Raw genomic sequence first — 27,051 nt, forward strand, 5'->3', positions numbered from 1 at the left:
GTCAAACAGTATTGAAAATGCTCCAGGGAGCCACTAGGGCAGGGCTAAAGAGCCGCATGCAGCTCTCAAAACACGGGTTGCTGACCCCCGACCTAGCCTAATTGACCACGGTAGACTATGTGCGAAGGATCTTGTCGCAAATCAAGTATTTGATAATGTGAAATCAGACATATTGGAAGGTATTATATAGAAATCTAAAAACCATTTACATGTAATTTACTTTTTTCCCTGGTTTGATGTACTGTTGGGCCTATTGAAGTTGATATTTATTTCACCAGCCAGCATGGTTCCTTTGCTAGATTTGCAAATGAATGCAAATACAGGCTTCCTCACAAGACAGCTTTTGAAAGGTTGCAATTATAGGCAACAGTTAGGGATTTTGGAGATGGTAATGACTTGCTGTAATGACTTAGTCTATCGTAGTGTTTCGCCAAAGGTAAAAAGAGGTTTAGTTTGCATCAACTCGCTCCCATTTCATATGTCCAAATGTATGTATTTGAATGATTTTGAAACATGACATGTTGGGGAATATTGATGCTCTGATTTATTTGTGGAGAGTTGAAAAGTTCAAACTATCATGATAATTAACAGGAAGATATATGAATTTACATCTGTTCATTTTCTATATTTCTTGTTTTTATTTTGTTAGTTTCTTAGTTCGACTTAGGCCTACATTTACAAGACGTGATGGGAATAAACAAAAATAGTGACATTTGTCTTCAGACTGATCTAAAATCTGGTATTCAGAGAAACAGATTGCATCATCTTTGCAACTGTGGGGTAATAATCGTTGTTCAGTGATATATATTTTTTTTAATATGCGGCAACAACCCCATATAGCCAGTTAATTTTTGTATGCCACACTTTTCCTACTGATTATTTCCTATTCCTGCTCCGTGGAATACTTTTATAAAATTTCCGCAAAGGTTTCATGGCCTTGCAAGAAACACTGCATTCAAAGCCGTTTTTAAGATAAGATCAGGGGTTAATTTGTGCCGGAACATGCCGAACATGTTCCGGTACCTCTTGATTTTAGACTCCACGTGTTCTGGGACTTATTTGGTCCGTTCTGGTGTAGGTTCACTATCCTCTTCCCCTCACTATCCACTCGCTCTCGCTATATGATTGGCCGAAGAGTCGAAATGCTCTCCCGTGATTGGCCGAAGAGTCGAAATGCTCTCCCGTGAAATGCCTGTTTAAAAATGTTCCCGTTGTTACTTCTTGCGTTCTCTTAAAAGTGCCCATTAAAAAAGGAAAAGCGATGGATGATACTCCACGCAGAGCGTATTATTAACAAATGTTAAAGTTGTATAAACATATAGCGAGAATAAGGAACGTCACTGACAAGCGCAGGCCCCCGCGAGTGGATAGTGAGGGGAATAGGATAGTGCGCCTACACCGGCACCTTTTGAGTGTAAATATTCATGATAATAATATGCCGAGTGTTTTAGAGGAGAGCGTAAAGCGACGATCGTCTCCTTTAATGCCGGTGTGGGTGCACTATCCTATTCCCCTCACTATCCACTCGCGGGGGCCTGCGCTTGTCAGTGACGTTCCTTATTCTCGCTATATGTTTATACAACTTTAACATTTGTTAATGTTAATAACACGCTCTGCGTGGAGTATCATCCATCGCTTTTCCTTTTTAAATGGGCACTTTTAAGCGGACTCAAGAAGTAACAACGGGAACATTTTTAAACAGGCATTTCACGGGACAGCATTTCCTCGGCCAATTATATAGACCCTACTCACGTGACGTCACAGCCACGCCCCCGCGCCATGTTGTCCGGATACTCGTCATGTTAATGCATTAGCGCTTCGTAAATTCCTCCTATTATGGCGTGTTTTTCTGCTCGTTAACATTAATAATCAAAATGGTGAAGTCGTGTGTGGCGGAGAGACTTGAATTTTTACCGTATTCCGAGAGACCTGAAGAGGAGACCAAGGTTGACTGCTGCAATTCGACGAGAAAACTGGGCTCCAAACGACTACCACAGATTATGTAGTAGTCATTTTATATCTGGTAAGATGCATTTAATATATTTAGAGGGTTTTGGGCTGACAACCACAATTAAGATCATTGCTAGGCTAATCGCCGACAACATACATTCAGATGTTGTGAATGAACTACCTGAAAATATATAATTATAAGGGGATAATCAGACAGTTGTCATACAATTAATTTACAATTTCACTATTGAGGTCAAAAGCCAAAAAATAAATTCAACTAGGGACAATTTGGAGTAGTGCTATCGCACTTCATATTTATATGTATGTAGTGAGAGTGCTATCGCTAAACCATATAAACATTAAAAGCCCTAGCTCCATTGACAAATGATATGAAATACATTAGACTTGACAGTGGATGTTAGCAAGAACAAAAGATTTTGAATTGAAAATTTCGTAACTCACCTTCCGAGCACAAGATTCCTGCCGAATTTTCGTGTACGAGGACCTGTTTCACCCAACCAGCAACGTAGCATTTATAAGCCTCCAAGCTCTTAAAGTTTTTCAAACTTTCGTGAGAATAGGCTGATTTTGTGTGGACAAGATAGTTGTAAATATCAGGATATCAGATGTCAGGCGAAGCCAGCGGGTCGAAAAACATCGATTTAGGCATCAAATACGGATCTGGCGAATGGATAAACGGAAGCTTTTCCACGTAACGCCTTTTATGCAACTCATCCAATGAGTTTACAGCGTCAGATAACACCGGGGCTTCCATGAATTGCTCTATAACTTGCTCGACTAACTGAAAACAATGAGAATAGGTCTAAAAAATAGGTACAATATGGCGGCCGGAAACAGCGACACGCCCATTTTGTGACGTAGGTGAGGAGGGTCTATAGCTTATATAGCGAGAGCGAGTGGATAGTGAGGGGAAGAGGATAGTGAACCTACACTGGCGCCCTCTTCAGTACATTACACCACGACTTGCAGTAGTTTAAGGCACGGAGCACACATTAAAAAACACTGGAAACCAACCACCACTCTAAAGTCATGGTTGCCCAAACTTTTCATCGAGCATTTGGGCTTAACAGAAAACAGTTGCTTTAAATTGTAACACTTGCTAGGTGAAAGCTTGACGCTTTTTACTCCCTTATTCCCTCCCTCATCAAGAAGAATATTCTTTCCGCCACCCTAATGCAAAACAAACAACAAGTCACTTGCGGGCGGCTATGCAGTCCACCAATCGGAGCGTCGTGCTGGCGCACCAACAAGAGCCCATAATATTATATAAAAAGTTTTTTTTTTTTTTAATTCATAAAAATAAAAATTTAAAATGTGCATAAATTCATTTACAGAAAAAAATCCCAAGTGTATGCTGTTTATTTTTTTAAAAAATGTCACTTGAAAGAGTCGGAGATTTGGTGATGACAAATTACGCCCCTCCCCGACATAAAAAAAAAAAAAAAAAAACTTCGGCGGCATCTGGAAAGCACGCAGCCAGGAATCGGATTAAACATTATTTCAACATGCCAAAAAGGCAATTGAATTTACAGTTTTTCTTTGAGAAAAAGGAAGATTCAAAACGAATCAAAAAAGCCACAGCCGGCGAACAGGGAAGCTGCAGCAAACATGCTAACAGTGAGAAGCAGGTGCAGCAGGAGGCTACTACCGTGGCAGCAGCTGGTCAGGTTCAACGCCACCCGGATTCGGGACCAGCTACAGCGCCAGCAGTCAGCCAGGTGAACCATGGATATTATCTGAAATTGAGGCTTGTAAGTCCCACAGTATGGCAAGTGGGCATTTGCGTGTTGTTTTTGACAGCAGTTTTTGCCTGTGTTCCGGGACCTGTGCGTGTCTAGTCATCCCTGCGCTGTCATATGTACTTTGCGTTCCGGCACCTTATGATTTACAAATTAAGCACTGGATAAGATTGAACACCAAAAAATATTTTTTTAAAAAAGATTTTCATAGATAAATGTTAAACATTAGCATCAGGGTATACTCATGTGTTGCTGCCTTTGAAGCAGCCTCAATGGAGCAGGTGAAAATGAAGAGATGTTTGCGCTAGATAGGCTGTCAAAGATGGCGGCCATCATTCTGACAACACGGTTTCTCTCCAACACAACCACAATAACCTTTTAAGAGGAGCAATCTTCTTCCTGCGTCCACAAACAAATATCAGTTTTGTTTTGCACACATCATTCCATTATGGGAGCATTATTTGAGATGTTGAAATTGGAAACAGGAAGGAGCGAGGCGTAGACAGAAGAGGAATAGAGAGGAGGTGGGTACGAATGAGAGAAGAGAGATTGGTTTTCATGCCTGATAGTCCGCGAGCCTGTAAATCTCCCAGGAGCATAGTAGAAGACAGCAGAAGGTTGATAGTCATCCATCACTCTTGACAACCTCTGTACTCTGGAAGGGCCTGACAGCACAGCACAGCCCAAATCGAGCCATGTAGGCGCGTCGACAGCCAGAAACAGAAAGCCAAGAAATAGATAAATAGAAAGAGATGTTCCCTGCAGAATGAGCACGTTAACTGTTCCACATTTAAAAAGAGTGAGCAACAGGGGAATGGCGCTGCTGAGTTTCTCCCTGACTAAAGGCTGGGAGGAGGACTGAGTACCATTAGCTTAAACATAGCAGAAAAAAAACAATAGAAATAGAAGATAGTTTTCGGTGGACTCAGTCGTCTGTTATGCCACAGCCGTTTGCATTTACTGTAACGGTACTGATTGCAAAAAAAAAAAAAAAAAGCAAGGCTTGACATTTATATTCCAGCAGAGACGCAATTCATTTCAGAACACTGGCTAAGCTCTGATTTGTCTGGATTTTAAAACATTTTCTTCTCCCCACTGTGAATATTTGATTCAATTAACTCATTTGCTCCCAAAAACGTATAAATACGTTCTAGTTTTAATTGCTTCAGTGTACCAAAAACTTATTTTTACGTCTTTTGCGTTTTTTTTTTTTTTTCACAATCGGCATCTACAGGTTCCCATGTATCTTACATAGAATGCACAAAGCTCAAAACCCATTTTCAAGCAATAAAACTGGCCACTGGAGGGGAGTAGCGCATTTGGTAAGACCCCCCCCAACCCGATTCAACCAGTACAGCGTAGTTGTGACCGTGCTGCTCACCTAGCAGAGCCCGCTCCGCAGGCTTGCCGCTCGCGTCCACCGCACCCTCGTGTGTCCCGCACGGAAACACGCACGGCCAAACCAGTTCCCCCCACACAAGCTCCCCAGGCAAACAAGGCAGTGGTCACCACAAAAGAAAGACTAAAAAAAATCCATCTTTACGAGACAGGCGGCATTGAGGGAAAAGTTTAACCCGCTGTCGCGGCCACCAAGCGTCATCTCTCAGTTAGGTTTGTGTGAATAAATTGTTACTTTGCTATCAAAAGCTCTATTTGTCTGGTTGTTCATGTTATTTTGTAAAGGGAAAACAATATTCAGATGTTTGCGATGTAACTAAAGCTGTGTTAAAGTCAGTTATGTTTGAAATGTATGCATTTACAAAAAGCTTATTTTCTCCGTTTTTTTCATCAGAAATTTGGAAAATTGCTCAAACTAAGCTATTTTCTAATGCTGATATCTAAAGAATGGAAAAAGATATTAACTTATTTTTTTTCTGCTGAAAGAAGAGAGTATAATCTTTCTTTTGGTGGGCTCCATGATTATATAGCAATAGAAAAGAATTTTCTGTGGGCCTTGCAAAATCAGTCAAAATCCAGTAAAACGGCAGGGAGCGAAGGGACTTGCTCCGGTGAAAATGGCTGGGAATGAATGAGTTAATCTGATTCATATTCCGTTCCATATTCAGTTTTAGCCAATGTAGCTAAAACTGATAGAAGCTAAAGCATACATTTGACAACCCCGCACAACAGTTCAAATGATTATCCCATTGCACATCAGGTGAACTGCCTTTACCTTGTCTTGATAGCTTGATTTAATTTAAAATAAATAAATAAATAAATAAATAAAAGTAGCTATTTAGCTAACTCGCTAATGTTAAAACCACCATAATTTCAAGTGTGTAACCAACAATGCGACTCCACATGTGCATCAAAACAGAAAAGACTGAGCCTGGTTATTCCAGTCAAACCATAAATATCACTTTTCACGAGATATGCAAAAGGAATGTAATATCATTGTATTTCCGAATGTAAGTTATGGGGGCGCCCTTTGTATAGCAGCACATGCTGAAAATTGCGACAACATTTTCTCAAATTTAGCGCCACATTGTGTTTAAAATGGTATGAAATTTCTAGAGTCACTTTGTTTTTTGCACATTTACAACATTATTTAGCAACTTAAATATTTATTTTTAAATAAGTTTTGGACCTGATTGTTTAAATCCAGAACCTAATATTTTTAATTTAAATGATAAATGTGTATCCTATATCCTAAATGTTGAATCAGGAAATGTTCGGAACTAAATATTTAGCTTAATATGCAAATTCACATGACTGGAGACCGGAAGTAACAAAATAAAACCTGGTGGAGCAGCTCAGACTGTCTGTTTACGTTGCTTGATAATGAATAAAACCTACTCAACGGTGGCAGTCTGCTCTTGGACAATATATAGGTAAAATACATATTTAGGATAAACTATTTAAACAGTATTTTTTGTGCTCTAGCTTTTATTTTGTTACTTCCGGTCTCCGGTCATGTGAATTTGCATATTAAGCTAAATATTTAGTTCCAACCGTTTCCAGATTTAGCATTTAGGATATTGGATATAAGTTTAAAAATTAAATAAAGTTCTGGATTTAAACATGCAGGTCCAAAACTTCCTATTTAAAAATGAATATTTAAGTTGCTCAATAATGTTGTAAAAGTGCAAAAAAAAAAAAAAAAAAAAAAAAAAAAAAAAAAAAAGTGACTCTAAAAATTTCACATCACATTTTAAACACTGTGTGGCGCTAAATGTGAGAAAATGTTATTTTCAGCATGTGCTGCTTTACAAACGGCGCCCCATAGTAAGTCAACACCGATTGGTCATTTGGCTTCATTCTAATAAGAGTATTAGGCTCAACGTGGCTAGCAACATCATGAGCAACAGACGTTCGGTGTCTTGCTCAAGTACAAACTCACAAAGGCTGCGGATTTATCTTACATCCTGAATTTGGAGACTACCACTATACCACCCTATCAAATATGTCATTGACATTTTTACTAAGACAGCTCTAAGCCGCTGAAATATGAAGAAATTGCATGTGCCACCTTTAAAATGCAACTCGGCTCTTCAGGGGAGGTATTTTTTTTTACATGCTTTGGATTTATTGCTTGTAAATAATTCCATCAACCGTTCTGATTGTACAGTTTATCACAAATACATACAGTATTGATATTGTTGTTTCAAATAGGCTCTAAAAATGTATGCAGGCAACAAAAAAATCCAATCACCTTTTATATGATGCGCTTCACAAAAAGGCATGGTGACTCTTACTATACGTAGTTATTTGGTTCTATGCGATATAGACATAAATCTCATAAGCACCGCATTGCAGTTTTAGTGTTAGAGTGGGAGGAACAAGTTTGTGAACAATTTATTTAATTTTTATATAAATTTATCCTAAACGCTTTGATCATTTAAAGCAGTGGTCCCCAACCATTTTTTGCACCACGGACCGGTGTGACGTGGGCATTTTTTTTCACGGACCGGCAATGTGTGGCAGAAAATTACAGTAAACATAAAATAACACGACAGGGCTTCAAATGAAAATTAAGTGCTGGGTAAATGTAAATCATCATATGCTCAATCAGCTTTTAATAAGAGTGACTTCTTCTAAAACTTGGCGGCAAATATCCTTGAGCACAGGCATAATGATTTCTTCTCCAATCATGATAGGTTTCTTGGCTTTAGCAACACAAGGTATGATGCTCTCAGTGCATCCACTTTTGTTATCTCGTTTGCTAGCTTTTAGCCGTATATTATGCAGAATGGACTCTGTTGTAGGCTCCTCTTCTGGCTCAGCAGGTGACCTTTTCCCAGTTAAAAAGCTGTCCAAAGACATCTGTTTTTCAGTAATCTTCGCTAACATGTGGATTTATTATTTCCGGGAACAAATTTCATGCATCTATATCATTGTTGAGGACAAGCGCACATAGACAGCTAATCAGAGCAAAACGGCCAGAGGTTCTCCATTGCTGAGGTGTGCCACCCGCAGCTACATATCCAACAGCAGCTAACGTTACTGTTTACATTGACTGACGCTGGGCTGCTACAGGTGTGCAAACACCCCAGCAATGGCGGCCATCTACTAGAGGGCGATGTACACTAAGGATGCAACAATACTCGGTTTTATATTGAACCGTGCGATACGCTCTCTTCGATTCAATACGCAAAAACATTCAATCCAAATGAAATGCTCCTAAAATGTATTTTCCTAATTTATTTTTGTCTCTCTCGCTAAAATGTCCGCCGCAGCTTTGCCTTGAAAAAACAAACTGCCGCTAGCAGGCTCCACTCCTCCCCCAAACTGCCGTAAAGGTGGGGGGTGTGGCGCACGAGGATCTTTGCTCGTGAAGAAAGACAGAGACTTAAGGAGGCGGCTTGCTGGCTTCAATGTCGTACAGATCCGTTGTTTGGCAGCATTTTGGGTGAGCTGATATGCTATCCCCACTCGTACATATTGACAAAGACTGTCTTTACGGATACGCACAACAAAGTCCGCCAATATATTGTTGCTGACTTGGCTGCTTCTATTCTATTCTATTCTATTCTATTGACATTCTGGTGTTCTTTTTTACCTAATGAGAAGTCTGCACTGTGCTCCGGCAGTCATCTTGGCAGGATGGTCACTCCTTTTAAGAGAAGTAACAGTGCAGAACTTTTTCCATGTAGGCCTATACTGTTGTTATTTGTTCAGTTATAGAGAGGGATAATGAATGAATCGTCTTGGGTTTTTTTGTACTTTTTTTTTCTTGTACTATGTGAAATTAAATCCTAATATTTTTTTAATCATTGACTTATGAATCGTTTAGTTTTTTTTTTTTTTTTTTTTTAATACTTGTTTTTTCTTGCACAATGTGAAATGAAATGCTCATATTATTTGTTTGTGGCTTTGATTGTTAGCAGGAATGTTCATAAAAGACACTGTTTTCGACAAACAATCCTTCTTATTTCATGGGACATGTCCAAGAGCATGCTGTGTAAAACTGGTTTCCAAATATCTGTCGATATGTGCGCCGCTCAGCACAATGTTTTGTGCACACATGCACAGTTGTTACGAAATCACAACATTAATCTGTGATCTTGTTATAGTGCTACCGAGTTTCTGTTGGGTATGCAGTATTCAGTTTTGTGATTAAATGAAGGCGATTAAAAAAAATAAACTCTTTTGTTGAGGTGAACTAATGTTTATCACTCGATTTTCACAACTTGCTGATTGTGTGAGTTGAGAAATATGTGTCCATAAACAAATGTTTTCAGTCACAGTGTTTATGTGCCTCTGGTTTTGCGTGTGTTAATCAACGTCGGGATGTGTGTATGCGTGTGTGTGAGTGACCTCCATCCATGTCTTGAGGGTATTAACGATTTCTGTCACTCAATGTAAGAGACCCCCTAATTAAGGAAGTTGCCTTTGTTGTATTTCCTCACAATAGTGGTAAGCGATTGCTTTTCAACTGCGGTATACCCAATGCAGAAACGTTCCATCCTCTTGTTGAACACACACAAACACACACAAAGCTATGAATGCTAACCCAAACAAAAGCTTTCTAAAAGCCTGTCACTGTGCTATCTGATATCCTTCAGAACAGCACTACTTTGAATAAATCTTTTTTTTTTTTTCAGTGAGGTAAGGAAAAAAAAAATTAAAAGCTGACATTTAAAAAGGCCGCTGGCCTGCACGATCGATAACTACAAATTTCACTCTTTTTGACCACAGGGCATCTCACACAAGCAGTACTGTTCGATTATTGTATTTTTCTTGTTGTCCATTTACTTATACATTATGCTCTGTGTGTCTTTGTATCTTCAAAGCTCATTGGGTTGTTTTGTTTCTATTATTTAACTCATTGGCCGCCACTGATAGACAAAACACAGTTGTTTTAAAATTTCATTGATTTTGCATTGACCACACAGTCACTCTGGCCTATTACCACTTACACTTCTCATTGTTAACCCTCTCAGTCCAAATGGATTGGACGTCAGCTGCTGTCAATGGCACTGAAACATCAAGGTCATTCAATGTCTATAGCTGTCAATGGCAATGAATGAGTCAACAGACAAGTTTCAGGGGTACTTCACTTTTACTTCCGCATTCCTGCTCGCGACTTCCGTTTTACACTTTCTCCAACCAAAACAGTGGAGCTGGAGTGGCATTACTCATCAAAATCCCTCAAAAATTGGAAATGCCGCATCCATCTGCCACCATCACAACATGGTAGGACATCATGAAGAAATGGTTAAGAGTTGCCACAACCAACAATAGTTTTGTATTTTATTGATTTAATGGTAGTGGATGGAAACGCAATCAGGAACCTGAAAATTTCCGAAGCGTCTAGTTGAATGTGTCCTAATACATTAATATGGGAATTCTGTGTTCATGAAGGCAGATGTGCAACTAAGACAGTGCCACCACAAAGCAATGACAGGTACTTTTATTTTCAATTTAACTACAATTCTGTGTTTTGCGTTACAGCTCAGACATCATTAGCTTTGCATTAGGTTTAACGATAGATAAATGGAAAACAAACACTCATCTACTACAAGTCATACACAGGCTTTTTACCCTAAATGCATAAATTCCAGTATTACACATTTTCTGTTCATTTGTTAACAGGTGGAAAATGTCGTTAGGCAAGGGAAGACATCTTGATGTGCATCACAACAACACTTAAATTGATGGACATACAGTATATTGAGACTACATGCATTCTACCTTGATGATGAAAGGCTCGATTTATGCTCCTCCTTTGTTAATATTTTTCCAATAATTTTATAAATTATGATTTATTGCCCTGTTTTGCACATGCACCAATTGTTTTAAATAAATTATCGCGTCACATCGAACTCTTTGAAAACAGCGACTGTCTCTTTGCAAATGAGGCAGACACAGTTGTTGCGTGTTTTATTGAAGACATAGTCCAATATACACCTATCCTTGAAGCGTTGGCCATCGTAGTCAACTTTTTTTTTTTTTTTTTTTTTGATTGTCGCCATTTTAGAAAATTGGAAGGGTCACACGGGGTAATGTTGCTTAGAGTGCTGCTCTTAATGTTTTTCAAAGTTTTGTGAGAATAGGCTGAGTTTCTGTGGAAAATATAGTTGTAGATATCAGGGTAGCAGATGTCAGGCAGAGACGGCGAAGACAGAGGGTCGAAAAATATCGATTTAGGCATCAAATATGGATCTGGGGAATGGATAGACTGAAGCTTTTCCACATAACGCCTTTTATGCAACGCATCCAATGAGTTTACAGCGTCTGAAAGCACCGGGGCTTCCATGGATTGCACTATAAATTGCACGACAAATTGAAACCATTGAGAATACGGATAAACAAAGACGGACAATATGGCGGCCGGATACAGCGACACGTCATTCTGTGACGTTGGTGAGTAGGGTCTATTCCCATGTCTAAACCATTTGAACTGGAAGGGGCTGGCAGCGATCCAATGATCTTTCAGTTGGATAGATGGAATGGACATCTATCGGTGGCAATGGCTGGGAATGAATCAATGATCATGGCATAGCGTTATCATGATATAAAATGGCCCATAGCACGATCAATTCCTTGTGTGGAATTATTCATGTACTCCTGTTGAATGGACACGATGGCTAGCGCAGTTAAGTCACTGACGAGACACACTTTCTATTTCAATCTAATTGTTATTTCAGTCACATCAATGGCCCATAAATATGATCACTCTCTGCCAGCGCTCCTAGTTCAAAAATACTGTACATGTATCGAAATCAATAACAGCGATTCAGTTAATCAAACACTTTTCAACAATTTTTTCACACTTGTACGCCAGTTAAGAATTCCACTAGCACCACAATCCAAGAATGTATTATATTTCAGAGGTTCCATCCATGTGTATTGGTGTGTCTGAGTGGACAGTCTTCCTGTGTCAGTGACTTTTACTTTGTGACATTGTGAGCATGGAACTCAGTGAACTGTCTGTCAGGTTACGTAGACCAGATCCATTCAAGGTCATCTGTGTGCTCCCGGTGGGTTCGTGCCTGTCCACCTCGCTACCTGACATACACCCCCCGCCCCACACACACGCATGTCCAAGGCTACACATGCAAGACCATGACCTCCTTCCTGTCCTTCAGGGCTTTGGGTCGTCCCTCAGTGTTCCCCTGTCATGCTGTTATCACCACCTTGTGACCTTGCCTACTGTCACCAGACGTTACAGAAGCTTAGCCGCAGCTGAGCTGCCTCGCTTGAATGGATGAAAATGCCACCCTGGGGAACCACCACAAAATTCTGCTTGGTTTTTTGTTTTGTTTTGTTTTGTTTCCTCAAATAAACAATCTGTTTCGCTAAGACTTACCGGAAATATTCTTCCAGACAACTCACTTGCAATTCAAAGCATGAGTGTGTGTCTTTGGAAACTAACTCGTTGTCTTTTTAGATTCAACTCATTTGTGGAGGTGATTCTTATGGAAATCATGAGAATTTAGTTGGATCTAATATGAAATGTGCAATGCACTGTAAGTCAAAGAGATTAATAACATTTTTGGGGAGTTGTATAGAAATTGGCAAGATGTAGTTTTTTTCTAGCACTGCATGTTTTCAGTATTGTCATGCCTTGAGTTGAATTTTGTTAAGATTCTGCCCTAGTGTGTCTGGTCATTGTGATTACCCTTTGACTTCACCTGTTGTGGCCTGCTCCTTGTGTCTTGACCAATCCGCTACCTCTTTGATCAACCATCTTCCCACCTTCCGCGAATGCAGCGTGAGAACGAGTGACCGAAGCACTCCTCTTTATTGAAATGAATTATGGCAGTTTGGTATTGCGTCCAAAACACGGTGTTTTGAAACAATGATCTGTATTTTGAATTTATTTGACTATGTTGGATCTGTTCGTAGATCTGTATCATATTTATTTTTATTGGCATGCTATAGTGGTACCATTGACTCGCGCTAGCTTAGCCACTCTGGAGCCCTGAAACTAACTGACAAATAACTTTCAAACGAAACTGAATTTGTTGAAATCAACTCCACCAACTAACTCAACCCGTGCTAACTCGAAGATTAAGCCTAATGTCAAAAACCTCCGCTTTAAGTTCCCGATGTGCTGTCTGTTCTTGTTGGGTCTTTGTCAATCCATTTGTCTATCCAAGCATCTGTCCCGTCAACGTTATTGCCCTTGTTTTTCCTGCATCTCTGCTTTTGTAAGTTTTGATACCTTTTGTTTGGTCTCCTTGGTTTTTGTTTGTCCTTTATTTTTTTGTGAGCAGTCAATAAACATTTTTGAGTTTTCCTCCACCTTGCCTTGCCTCCCCGTTTCCCCTGCAATTGGGTCCAACTTGCCCCCTCGCTGTGACAGGCATTTCCTCTGTTTCAGCTCATAATAGCATAATACAAAACTCAACATTTTGTATTAATGCATACTAATTGTGAAGTACAGTATGTCATTGTCCAAAAAGAACTGCAGATTTACAGAAATTAAGTGGACAAGAGGGAGCGGGGATCAATGTTCGGGCATTTTGACTGAAATTGGGTAAACTACCGTATTTGCCCGAATATAAGACGGTGTTTTTTTGCATTGAAATTAGACTGAAAAAGAGGGGGTCGTCTTATATTCGTGGTCTAGACGTTATACCCATTCATGACACTAGATGGCGCCAGATATCATTGAAGCGATGTTCTGTCATGACAGATCTCAGCTACTCTCAAGTTTAACCAGTTTGCATTATTTTATTGCAATGTTTTTCCTTATTCAGATTTGTTTTAAGACTAGTTTCAGTTAGACTTCACTTTGATGGTTAATGCAGTTATTGCAATTTTGTTGTTTTATCACAATAGATTGGTTTATTTATATTTCAAAAAGCAGAAGCCATTCATTTACGAATGTGATTGCACTTTAGTTTACATATTTAAATGTTCAGATATTAAGATTTAAATGAGGTAAAATAACATGTTTTTTCTCTCAAATATATTGTTCTAATCATTTGTTTCGGATGTACTGTAATTATTTTCTGTATAAAAATTAATTTGGTGTTCAAAAAGTCTTTTTTCAAACTTGAGTCTTGAAAAAGAGGGGGTCGTCTTATAATCAGGGCCGTCTTATATTCGGGCCAATACGGTATATCATGTTACCTTCCTTGAACTATCAGTGAGATCATGTGCAGAATTTATTTGTGTTGCTTTTCTCTTCGATGGCTGCCTATGTAATATGATGCCAGTAATAGAGATGATATCTGTGAACTCATTTTGGCCTGAAACGTTACTCTCCCTTAGCATTGAGTTTATAGTGCAAATCAATGACTATCAAAAGGTCAGTCTTTGATTCCAAATGCAATTTTATCCTGAAAATGAGCACAGTGCTCTGGGGCCACTGTTGTGGGCTACAAAGGCACTTTTCAAAACTACATTTTAACATGTTTTGTGTAGAAATGCCGTAAATGACACAAACAGAAGAAAAATAAGACTCTTTCTAACATTCATTAGGGACAATGAATGAAAAGAAATAAATATGTGTTCCAAATCCAAATAAAGTCATTTTTACCTCATTTTAATGAGCTTAAAATATCTTTTTGGTTGGTGGCTTTTTGATCATCCCACAACAACGTAAAATCTTTTTACTTACTAAACCATAGTTCTAAACTGAAGCAGTTTCTTTTTTTTTGTTTGTTTGTTTGTTTGTTTGTTTGTTTGTTTACCAAAAATGTGTTTCAGAAATGATGAGTAGTACTGTAAAATACCATCAATCCTATTTAAACACAATACCTCACCATGACCCACTTTTCTGGAGAAATCTAATCAATTTCCTTTCTTTTTACCAACCATTGGACAGAAAAAGAATGTTACTGTGGTTGAAATACAGACATGATTTTCCCTTTTGTTTTTTTTTAACTAATTAAGATTCAGCAAAATCCCGCTAATGATTCTGAAGGCTCTGTGCGGATTAGATTGATGTGCCAGAACATAAAGGGGGAAATATGTACAAAAAATTCTAACATACACATCCTGGAAGCAGTCCAGTCAGATGAAACACCACGATATGAAGAGAACAGACTATTGGGAATACATACAATTTCATGGAACAAAAGGCCTCACCGGCCATGCTGGCTCACTATCATCCCATTTCCCCAGTTGGTTATTGCCATCTATGCTACAGTATGTATCTGTGAGCACGAGCAGAGACACCAAACAGACACCTGTTCCAGACGTCCATTGATGCAGTGATGGGAGCAGTGTAACGCTTTCACACGCCTTAGCAACATGACAGCTCAGAAAGCTTCTAACTGCTCCCAGCCTAATTAAATCTCCTAGGGTTGCACATGTGCACGTACGTATAGACCTTCCAAACTAGCGCACTAAGTTGGTCTTCGATACATTCGTGTTTAATGATCAGTTGAAATAGCCCGTTGGCGATGTGTGTGTTCATGTGAAAACGGTTGGCTGAGACGAAGGAATTTTACTACTTTCAAGCTTTTGGAGCACAGAGTGATGTTTATATTGGGGTGTGACAAAATATTGATATGGTGATATATCGTGATACTTTGTATCCCAAAAGGTTATCGATATGCTCCTGCCAAGAATCGAGATATCGTTTTAAAAAGGTGTCACTGTCTAAAAAAAAATAAAATAAAAAGGAACTAACAAGTTGCTATCAAACTCTTCCACCATAACAGTGTCTCAGTGATGGGCTCCACAAGAGTCGTTACATTTTTCCTCTTTATTCTGCATATTAGATTTTTTTTTGCCAGCCATGCAGAGTAGCTAAAGGTGTAACGGTACATGTAATAGTACTTAACCGTTTCAGTACGTGGTAGTCGGTTCGGAATGGACGCGTACCGAACGAGTTTCTGACATAATATAACTAGGGCTGTCAAACGATTAAAATTTTTAATCGAGTTAATTACAGCTTAAAAATTAATTAATCGTAATTAATCGCAATTCAAACCATCTATAAAATATGCCATATTTTTCTGTAAATTATATATATATATTCTGTAAAATAAATTGTTAGAATGGAAAGATAAAACACAAGATGGATATATACATTCAACATACGGTACATAAGGACTGTAGTGGGCATTTCACTCTACTGTCATTTAAATCTGTCTATGCTGTCCTCACTCCGAAGCGTCTACTTTTTCCAAAGCTAGACAGCTAGTGAACGACGCCTTAATAATTAGACTTCTTCCTTTTTCATCTGATTTATTAATAAAATGGCCTCAAACCATTGTCCTTTTTAGACCGTCGTAAAACTACAAAATAAAAGTACACAAGCATTGCATTAGCAACAACGTTAGCTTAGCACGCTATACAGGTTCACTAAACATAAACAAAAAGCGTCTCATACAAAAAATATAACATTTCGCTTACTAACATAATATGTACATTCTTTACAACAACCATACTTATGGACAAATCTTGTCCAAGGATCATATAAGCACAACATTATCAGCCCGAGACGTCGTGCAGCCGTAATGAACTGGCAAGAAAATAATAAACCATGTTGCAAAGCGACCACAAGAGTTCGCTGTTGGACAGCAAAAAAAGCCTTGCTGTAAAACTTAACAAAAGGCAGAATACTTTCTGAGCGGGACATGTGCGTTAATTGCGTCAAATATTTTAACGTGATTAATTTAAAAAATTAATTACCGCGCGTTAACGCGATAATTTTGACAGCCCTAAATATAACCCTTACTTTTCAAGGCTGTGAGTCGATCGGGTTACAGTTTCTTTGTGTAGATTATATTTACTACGTCTTCTCTACTATAATGAGGACCAACATGGTAGGACAGTCCAGAAACGTCAACGGCGCGACAACGTGGCCACCGCGAAAACACAGTGAAACACGGGCGTTAGAGTCAATCAGCCAATGCACACCAGTCGCAGTGCGGCTGCGTGTTAGATGCGTCCCAGAAGCGGCTCAACGCGACGCACGTGAAAAGAAAGGCAGAGTTTATTATTTGACGCGAGACGCGGCCCTCCTGCGTCAATACTACTAGTTAGGATCGGGCCAGAAGTTACTCGTGTAATAATACGGTGGATCCGGTCGATTTTCAAACTAATATGCAATCGTAATCTACTTTTTGAGTCCATCAGATCTCTTGAGTGGTAGATCGGGGCACAGTTGACTTGTCTTTGTTGATTTGGTGCTGTCTTCTCTGCTATAATAATAACCAACACGGCCCCGTGTTCAATACAAAACCCTCCTACCACAACAAAACAAGTTGGAACTAATATTCACAAGGGAACTAAAGTCGTACAACATAAAATATACGATATAAATGAATACTACATCACATTTGTAAAATATAAACATATAATAAAATAAATAATAGCCCATTTAAATAAAATGAAATGAGCTAAAACACCTGTAATTAAATAATAAGAGTAATACATCCTCCTTACACAATTAAATTGATTAATTTCTGTGTGGCGCTTTAACTTGAGAAAATCCACCAATAAAGCTTTTGAAAACCGTTCATAAGAAAAAAAAAAAATTAATTGAGGCATTTCATTTGTAAAATACATGTTAAAATCTTTGTCATTGGGATTCCTTTTCTCTTTAGCACAGGACTTCTTCTTTCTTTCAGGAATAAAGCTGACCAATATGCGGGGTCTGAAAGGCAAATTGTTGTTGGATTATCTTTAAAACCCGCTACTTTTTGAGCAGAATTCTAGCTTTTTATAGGCTAGTGTTCCTATTGTTGAAAGCACAAAAGTGTGTAATAAACAACTATCACATTTATATTTTGCATTTTGTTTTTTGTTTTTTACTGTACCGAAAATTAACCGAACCGTGACCTCAAAACCGAGGTACGTACCGAACCGAGATTTTTGTGTACCGTTACACCCCTAAGCGTAGCGGTACGAATTTCACCAATGAAACGTGGCAACAATAATCACATGACTCCATTATACCAATCAGACGCAAGTTTGCCGTTTTATGATCATGCCAGCCTGTTCAATCACATGGTGTCTTTAAAGCATCTTAAAAAAAGAAATATTGGTAACACTTTACGATAAGGGTCCCTTAATTGACATTAGTTAATGCATTTTTAGACAATAACTAATGTCTAAGTAACATTACAATAATTAATATAATTGCCTATCTCACATTTATTAATATATTATTTAACATGAGTTAATGCATTAGTTACTGCATAACCAGACAGTAACTAATGGTTTGGTAAAATTAAAAATATATATGGGCCTATATAGGGTTAGGGTTTGTTAACTTAGCATTTGTAATTTCTTAGTTAAGGGACACATGTGCTACACTTTACAATAGGGGCCAAAAATAATTCAGTAATGGTTAATAAAGGTTGAGGGGGGGACTTAAGCATTTATAATTTCTTAGTTAAGGGACACATGTGCTACACTTTACAATAAGGGTCCAAAAAACATTACAATCCCTCCCAGTTAAAATGGATTGGATGTCAATTGCCGTCAGTGGTAGTCGATGAGTTAAAACTAATAGCATATTAGATATACAACATATCTGAAAATGGTGACATTTACTCTTAGTCTTAATAAACAGTTTTCATCTCCATTTTCTCAGGTCATTTAGACCTCACTAACATTTTTGCATGCTGCAGGTGTCACCCGGTGCTTGCTTTCCATAAACTGTTCATTTAGTATTAAAAGTCATACGAGGCTATGACCTTTTGTTAATTTTCAGTTTAATTGTAAGCTTTAATGTATTCACAGAGCAGAGGAAAGCGCAGCCCGCCACCCATCATGCGTCTCCCATTAAACTCACTTGTCTTTGTCTTCCACATCCGCCCACCCAGTTCATTTTCTTTTTCCATTAAAAGTGCTTTTTCACTCTTCCACCCCTTATGCATCTCTTCTGAGCCATTATCTCGCTGTCTCTTTGTCTCCCACCATTTCTTTCTATATTACTCTGGCTGCGTTTCAGCCTGGCTCGCTCTCGTCAGAGGCCCGCGCGTCTGTCATCCGCCCAGCCCCGGCTTCCTCCGAGTTAAACAGGGCGAATAAATAGATTACAAGCAGTAGGTAAGAGTGAGGCAAAGGAAGAAGACAATCTGAATTTGTCGCGGATATAGAATGGCGAAAGCAGTCAAAGAAAGCCTGGCGGAGTCAAAGTAATGCTGCATTTGCCTGGGGGGAAAGGCTGAAAAGTAGCTCTCGCAACAGATGTGCGGGGCAGTAAAGTGTAATTGAAATGCCAGCAGCAATGGTCTTATCTCCCTGCAACAGGAGCCTGCTGCCAGTCTCAACATCAGTTAGATGTCATTTTAGCGAGGTCTGAATCAGCCTGCCACAATCCGCAATCCCCGTTTCTCTGATGCTAGGCGGGAGGAGAAGGGGAGGGTGAGGAGGGTGGCGAGCCTGTAATAGGATTTCAGTAGCACCCAGTTAACTTTCACCACCTAGACTTGCTTGGTAATTCGATATGCCCCATCAATAACATTCATTTACCTCCGCGCGGTATTACCGTCGTCATTCATTTGACTTTCATAAAAACAGATTTGCATATTCCTCTCTCCGCATTTCTACCTTTGCGAGCAGGGAAAATGTTGCTCCGTGAGAGATGAGCCAAAAGATTCACTTGTCAGAGGCATAGAATCGCAGCAGTGAACTGTGTTGTTCTTCCAGATTAGGCACTGCCTTGTTTTTTTCTTTTTCTTTTTTTTTTCAATGCAACTTGGGATCAGCTGCAGGACATTAAAGTGGCCTTATCTCCCCACTGTATTGTGTATGTTTGCGAGGGGTACTTGTTGTTTGTGCCTGTTGAAGATTCTGTGGTGTTCTGTAAAAAAAAAAGAAAATTAAAGACGCCATGACTTCAACGGGAAATTATCGCGTACTTACCTTGTTTCGATCCAACACCTCTATGTAGCATGTATCACTGAGTGTCAAGACACAGCTGTGAATGGCTACAGCTTGATTTTGGGGGGATTTTATGGGTGAAACGTGGTCATATAACAAGGGTCGCGATGCAGAAATCGCAGACATCAAGGAGTGATCGAGATTTATTTTTCATATATTTACCCTTTTAAACTTTTTTTTTTCCAAATTTTTTTGTTTGGATTGATTATTTATCTAACACATCGGAGAAAATGTGACAGTGACAAAAAAAAAAAATACAATTAAGCAATGGTTATGAGGTAGATATCCGTAACTGTTTTACAGACGCCATTTTTTTCATTGTGACGTAATTTGTTTAAAAGTTTAAAATATGCGAGTGATTTTTTTTTTTTTTTTTTTTTTTTTTAAACGGAATATTAGACATCATATAATAATGCTAAGCTAAATATGACAGACATTTTGAAAAAAAATATGATTAATTACCTTGGTTTTATGGCTGGGTTGAAACAAATGCGGTTGTGCAACGTCTGTAAACGGGGGTTACCAGGGTAAAACGGACAAATTAAAAATAGTTCGGGGGCTTAATGCACCATGAATCTGCCATAGCAGCATATAGACATATTTTTCAATCAAACACAAGAGTTGTTTTGGCTTAAAATACAGCAGTTTATTTTAAATTGGACTGCAAGAGCAGAAACTGCTTTTTCAGTCTTGTTTCTGTGTTTTCCACCATATTTATATATATTGAAGGGAATAGTATCGTTTCTCTTATTTTTTGTTTGACTCTTTGTATTGCTCTAACACACTTAATATAATTAATCACAGAATAGTATATTTTCTCATTCATACTCTTTGACTATTTGTATTACTCTAACAAACCCAATATAAAATAAATAGCATTTATATCATAGTTTAAGAAAAAACGAGCAGAATATATTTGATATTATGAACAGTTGGACTTGAAATGATTAGAATTTGCTGCGCCGAGACAACGGGCAGATAATGGCAGAACAGATACAGGACACCTTCTGACTGTGGAAGCCCAACACTCTCGTCATGCCGTTGACTGAGCAAGATTGACGCTGACAAGAAGGTGATAGGCAAGACATCTACAAGCCCACGTCTGCACCGCCCGCAATCAACTCTTCTGGACAATCCAGAACAAATGGCATGACAGCTTGTCTTGCCACAAGGAACATCTGATACAGAGGAACCCGCGACTGAGAAGTGAACACTCAGCACTCACGTGGCGCTGAGGATAGAAAAATCCTTAACTGTAGTTGTCCTGACAACAGTAACGCCCAAATTCTCCTGTCAAACAGACAATAATCCTAAACAATACCTAAAAACACCCTTCTTCTGGACCAGACCACATCCCGTCTTAAAAGATTGAATGTTTAACTAATTGTTGTCATTTTTCTCGGGAATCTTTCGTTGACTTGTAATATGGTGACTCTGGATCCAGTTTGCCTACTCGCCTGGGTCTCGCTATGCTGTATGATTGCTGCTGACTTAGAATGAATTGTCAACTTGTGTTTCGAAGCCTTTGTCCAGTTTTTAAAATGGAGTTAGTACAAGGGGTTATGACTAAGGTGAACGCGCAGAGTTTGGCCTCATGGCCAGGTTGTTGGGATTCCACCGGCCCGGGTCGTTGTAAATGCACTAGCATGGTGCTTTAAATTCGGCTTGCGTGATTCTGGGAATCTGGCCAAAAGGTCAGATTCCTTCAATACACATATATGCAGTATATACACTTAGGATTGGAAAACCTACAGTGGAACCCCCAATATATATGTACTATAGTTCAATGAGTCAATGATTTTAGTTGAAAATAAATTAGCAAAAATCACATCATAACAATATCTGTACATTGGCCCTGGTCCTTGAACTACTTTTGAAATTATGATGAACCTAATTCTGTTTCTGCAGTCACTGTTTAAATTGAAGGATTTTATACAAAGTTTGTGTCCAAATTACTGCTATATATTTATGTGGGGGAAAATATGACACATTTACATATATGTTCAAACGTTATATTTCATTATTTTATTAAATACAATTACATTACAATTGAAACTTTTGCGCAATAGTGCAATTTCAACGAATGAAAATGAGATTTTCAGCATTATTACTGTTGCTTCTACCTACAAGTACAAACTACACTGACATGTTTTCCTCATTTCTCTTACAGAGGGTCATTTTCAATGTGGTCAACTTCTCGAAGACAAAGAGCCTTTACAGAGATGGCATGTCTCCTGTTGTTAAGTCCACCAGCAGACCAAAATGGTAAGTTACAAACATCTACATTGAAGAAAAACATGCTCTTTATTTTTTCACACCTGTAAGAATCCTAGCCAAAACAATTCACATTCCTAAACACAGAATGTTTGTGCCGGTACCACCCAACCGATACCTTCAATTTCAAGAGTATGCACACACATTAGCATGTGATCCATCGGTTGCCAGTATGATGGCTGTCTGATGTAATATGGATGACTGATGGAAGCAGAAAACCGTGCGCGCGGATGTGTATGTGGATGTGGCGTCTGCCAAGCAGGCTGGTGTATTCAGCGGGGCGAGGAGGGAGAACACAGTAGTGTGATGAAGTGTTGCCGTCCAAGAGGGGCGCTGACATCTGTCACCGCTTGATGGAGGGCATCCGCAGAAACACCAGGCATCTGCCACCCTGAGCCGCCCACGCTTGCGTAGCCTAGCACCGCGAGCGGGACGTCCCGTGGCACGCCGGTTGCAGGCTAATGGACGGAAACGATGGGTTCGATAGTGTAGACAGGACAGATGAAGTGCTGTCTGTGATGCTGCACTGAGCGACATGATGCACCTCAAGCCTCCTGAATCAATCCTTCCCCTGTTGTGAAACTTGTGATATGGCAGGACTAGAGCAATTGGTTATTTTTGGACAATCAGAAACACAATTGTTCATATATACAGCAAATTCAAAAGTTGCGTCAAAAAGTTGTGTATTTAATGGTGTCAATGTACTTTAAGATAACATCCATACGTGATAATGGACTGTCAAACTTATGAAAAAGGGACTAAGATTAGTCCGAAAATGTTACAAAAAATGTTTTTCTTTTCCAAAGTAAAAACATGCAGTCACTGGGTGTCCCCATAAAGTGGTCAAAATGCATCCAATACTGCCACTTCTCTTTGACTTTCCATGAGCTGGACAAAGCCCAGAAAGCTCCTAAAGTAGTAATCTTGTTTTTGACAGTTTCAGATACGGAATAAAATAAATAACTGAAAAAAACTGAGTGCACACAGCTTTACCTGTCTGATACAAATTCACACAGGACAGGATAAAGACGCTACAGAGGGTACCGCCGATAAGAGGGAAAAAAAAAAAAGCCGTAAGACTGACAGGCAACTCGACAGAGAAGGTGAACAGAAAGTATAAGAAAGTAATATTACTCAGGCAAGTAGACAGGCATCAAGTCAACCAAAAAAGATCATTCCGCAATCCCCACCTCCATCCCTCCCATCTTTATCTTTCAAAAAAGAAAACATATCTGTCCAAGCCCGAGAGGTGAAGCCTTTATCTCCTGGCACAGGTGCCTTATGTCCCGGGGCCCCTGCAACATTGGCTCCCTGAGGCTACAAAGCTTGGCAGGCTTTTGCTAAAATGGAGCGTCTCAGGCTGGGACAAATGACAGATTAATGTCCCGCTAGGCATTTACAGCTACAGGTGGAAGGATCTATCCCATATCCTTTCATCCACACCTTTCTAGACCGATACCTCACACCGTGACCCCTATAGCTACTGTTTGTCCACGACACATCAAGGCAACTGTGACGGAGGGATCAGGGATTAAATTCAGTCTTGTGTTGAATCACCAGAAAGGTGGCTTTTGGAATAAGGGACAGATTAATTTAATTCTTGGTGTGTCAAAACATTGAAGGTTTTAGCAACGCAGGATAATTCTATACTGCTAGAACAAAGAATTGGTATGCGTCATATCATTTAAACTTTTTTTTTCTTTTCTTTCTAAACACATAAAATATGTAGGGCTGTCAGACGATTAAAATTTTTAATTGAGTTAATCACAGTTTAAAAATTAATTAATCGTAATTAATCGCAATTCAAACCATCTATAAAATATGCCATATTTTTCTGTAAATTATTGTTGGAATGGAAAGATAAGACACAAGACGGATATATACATTTAACATACTGTACATAAGTACTGTATTTGTTTATTATAACAATAAATCAACAAGATGGCATTAACATTATTAACATTCTATAAAGCGATCCATGGATAGAAGTATTTGTAGTTCTTAAAAGATAAATGTTAGTACAAGTTATCGAAATTTTATATTGAAACCCCTCTTAATGTTTTCGTTTTAATAACATTTCTAAAATTTTCAATCATAAAATAAACTTGTAGCTCGCCATTGTTGATGTCGCCGAGCGGTGACGTCACATGGGCACCCTGCCGTTCTTCCACAGTGTCTTTAACTACATAAGGTAGTGATTGAAATACACGACAAGGTGTCAATGGCGATTTTTAAATTACTTAGAAATCAAGCCAATGAGTGTGTTTTGTCCCTCGACCGACGCCATAGTTCCCTGTTTACTTGTCCATCCATTGTACATCATTTGAGTGCTGGCTTCACAACATACGAGACCTCTGATCGTTTGTATATTGTGACTGAATATTGCCATCCAGTGTATTTGTCGAGCTAAACGACAGCTAAACGAAATGTTTGAACAGTTTGTCCAAAGTCTGACCATCAGTAATACAGATTGAAGCGCTTTTCTCTTTGTGAACATTTTTTTTTTTTTTTTAGCGATAGGGATATTATTTTTGCTCTGTATTCTGTCCTCAATGTGTGTGAGTACACAAATTGACAGATAGCGAACAACAGAAGCTCCAAAGAGGAATCAGATGTTGGGGCAAAGTTGAATGGGCTTTACTGTAGTCATCAATTCTCTTGACAGGGGCACGTTTCTGTTTATTGTAAACTATAACTAAATAAACATTGTGCCAATAACTTGCACAAGTCACAAAATAACACAAAGTATACACACACGTTTCCATTTGAGCAGTAGCACTACCCAATTAGCTCACAAGCAACAAATAATGTAACTACATTGCACCATATATGGAAACAAAATGAAATGTACAGCACCAATAATTACACAATGCTCATGAATATATCCAAAGAAAAAAATGCAACTCACAAGTGATGCATGTATAAGAGACAAACAGTGTGATGAGACAGCGAGAACTGCCACTGAATACTGGATGGAGATGTTAGCTTGTCTGTATAGTACTGTATTGGTATGACTGAGTTCACGTCAACATATAATCACGTCAGCAGAGCGTACTGAAACCCATAAAATCAGTCACACCCAAGCGCCAGCAGAGGGCGACAAAACACCAATAAACACAAGTAACAAGTGGACATGACACTGTGCTGTCGTTTTAATCTGTTTGAGCGGGGCATGTGCGTTAAATGCGTCAAATATTTTAACGTGATTAATAAAAATAAAAAAAATTACCGCCCGTTAACGCGATAATTTTGACAGCCCTAAAAATATGTTTGACGATAAGTGCTGAAAATATGGACAAATAACCGTTTAGAGCTTAATTGCTGAGTTATAGCAATAAACAATTTTTTTCTAGCTCCTCAGGATTTTTGGGGCGTTTGTAAATGAGGAATCAGCTGACATTAGCAAATCCTCGAATTTCTGGCCTGATCCTCCCATTATATAGGGACTAAGCACTAGAGGTGTGCATCAGCACTGCCCTCACGATTCGATTTGATTCGATTCAGAGGGTCACGATTCGATTCGGTTCGATTCGGCAATGCATCGCGATGCATTAAAGCCTGGGATACATTAAATTCTAAAGCAAACCATATTTTTCGTGAATCATGAGGCAACACAAGCGGTCAACTTTTTATTGGCTCTTGTGTCACTCCTGATTGAAGTCAAATGAAAATACTTTCATATATATATATATATATATATATATATATGTGTGCCGGTATGAGATTTTGACGGTACGGTAACCGTGAGCAAAAATACCGCGGTATCACGGTATTGCAATTATAGCTCCAAAATTTTGAGATGTATGGGTTTTTAAAAAAGAAAAAAAAAAAAAAAAAAAAAAAAAAACTTTTTTTCCATTGAACAGGTTTTTTTTCCAGAACATATTTGCAAATTGGAACATGAATACAATGTGAAAATAAATTAATGTGAAAATAAATAAATTAACAAAAAATAACAAATATTTTATATAAAATTAAAATAAATAGAATCTAGACTATACCCACAGCCACAGCTCAAGTTGCTCAATATTAGAGCAAGAACAAAATAATTGCTATAAAAAAGTAAAAACACTTCCAAATAAAATTAAAGATATATACGGTTTGACTTTTTTTTGAGGGGGAGAAGCTGAAGTTTCGCCATTTTCAGCCACTGTGTCAACTCTCTTCTACATGATGTCATGCCTTTGTGTTAAAAAGAACAAAAAATTCATAAGTTCATAAGTTAGTTAAAGATGTACAAGTTAGTTTTATAAGTTAGTTAAAATGTAAATATTGTTGAGGAAAGGTTTCATCTAAAACAAAAAGTGAGGAGTGAGACCTCCTTTCGCAATTAGCGATCTTTGACGCGATCCTTTTTTTTTTTTTTTTTTTTTCCCCCTCCCTCCTTCATTTAAGCTTGTTTCTCACTCAGCGGCTGTGAGACATAAAACGTCTACGAAGCTGCTCTCCCAGCTTAGCCTAGGCTAACATTCGTCTTTGTAAGTTTTAGTTAGTTTGTATATTAAATTTGAAAGGAAAATGTGTGTTTTGTTTTTGGCGACCTTTTTCATGGTGCTACTGCTATCCTGTTGAACCTACTCACATGTGGAAAAATACAATTGTATAACGTTTTAAATGTATTCATTTGTATATTTCACCACGATTTGAGAGCTCAATAAATTGAAGAAAAGTACGCCTTGTGTTTAGAGGGTTTGTTTTTGGGTTTGCTGGCTGTTTAGCAGAATAGCGACACTGACACTCACGGCAACAAACAGGGGAAAGGTGAGCGCTGCCGCACCAAGCCACTTCGGCTGCATTTTGGCACATGAAAAATAGCGAATACCGT

At 38.7% G+C, this 27,051-nt stretch overlaps 1 protein-coding gene across 2 annotated transcripts in view; it reads left to right on the top strand.

Moving 5' to 3' along the window:
* Positions 1–27,051, top strand: part of agbl4 (AGBL carboxypeptidase 4) — a 754,546-nt gene that overhangs the window by 261,896 nt on the left and 465,599 nt on the right. For both annotated transcript variants that reach the window (XM_057841339.1, XM_057841338.1), the window contains exon 5: positions 22,123–22,217. In XM_057841339.1, coding sequence (XP_057697322.1) covers positions 22,123–22,217 — 95 coding nt within the window. The remainder of the gene's footprint in view (positions 1–22,122; positions 22,218–27,051) is intronic.

This window comes from Corythoichthys intestinalis, chromosome 7 (assembly GCF_030265065.1).
Source record: "Corythoichthys intestinalis isolate RoL2023-P3 chromosome 7, ASM3026506v1, whole genome shotgun sequence".
Lineage (NCBI taxonomy): Eukaryota > Metazoa > Chordata > Actinopteri > Syngnathiformes > Syngnathidae > Corythoichthys > Corythoichthys intestinalis.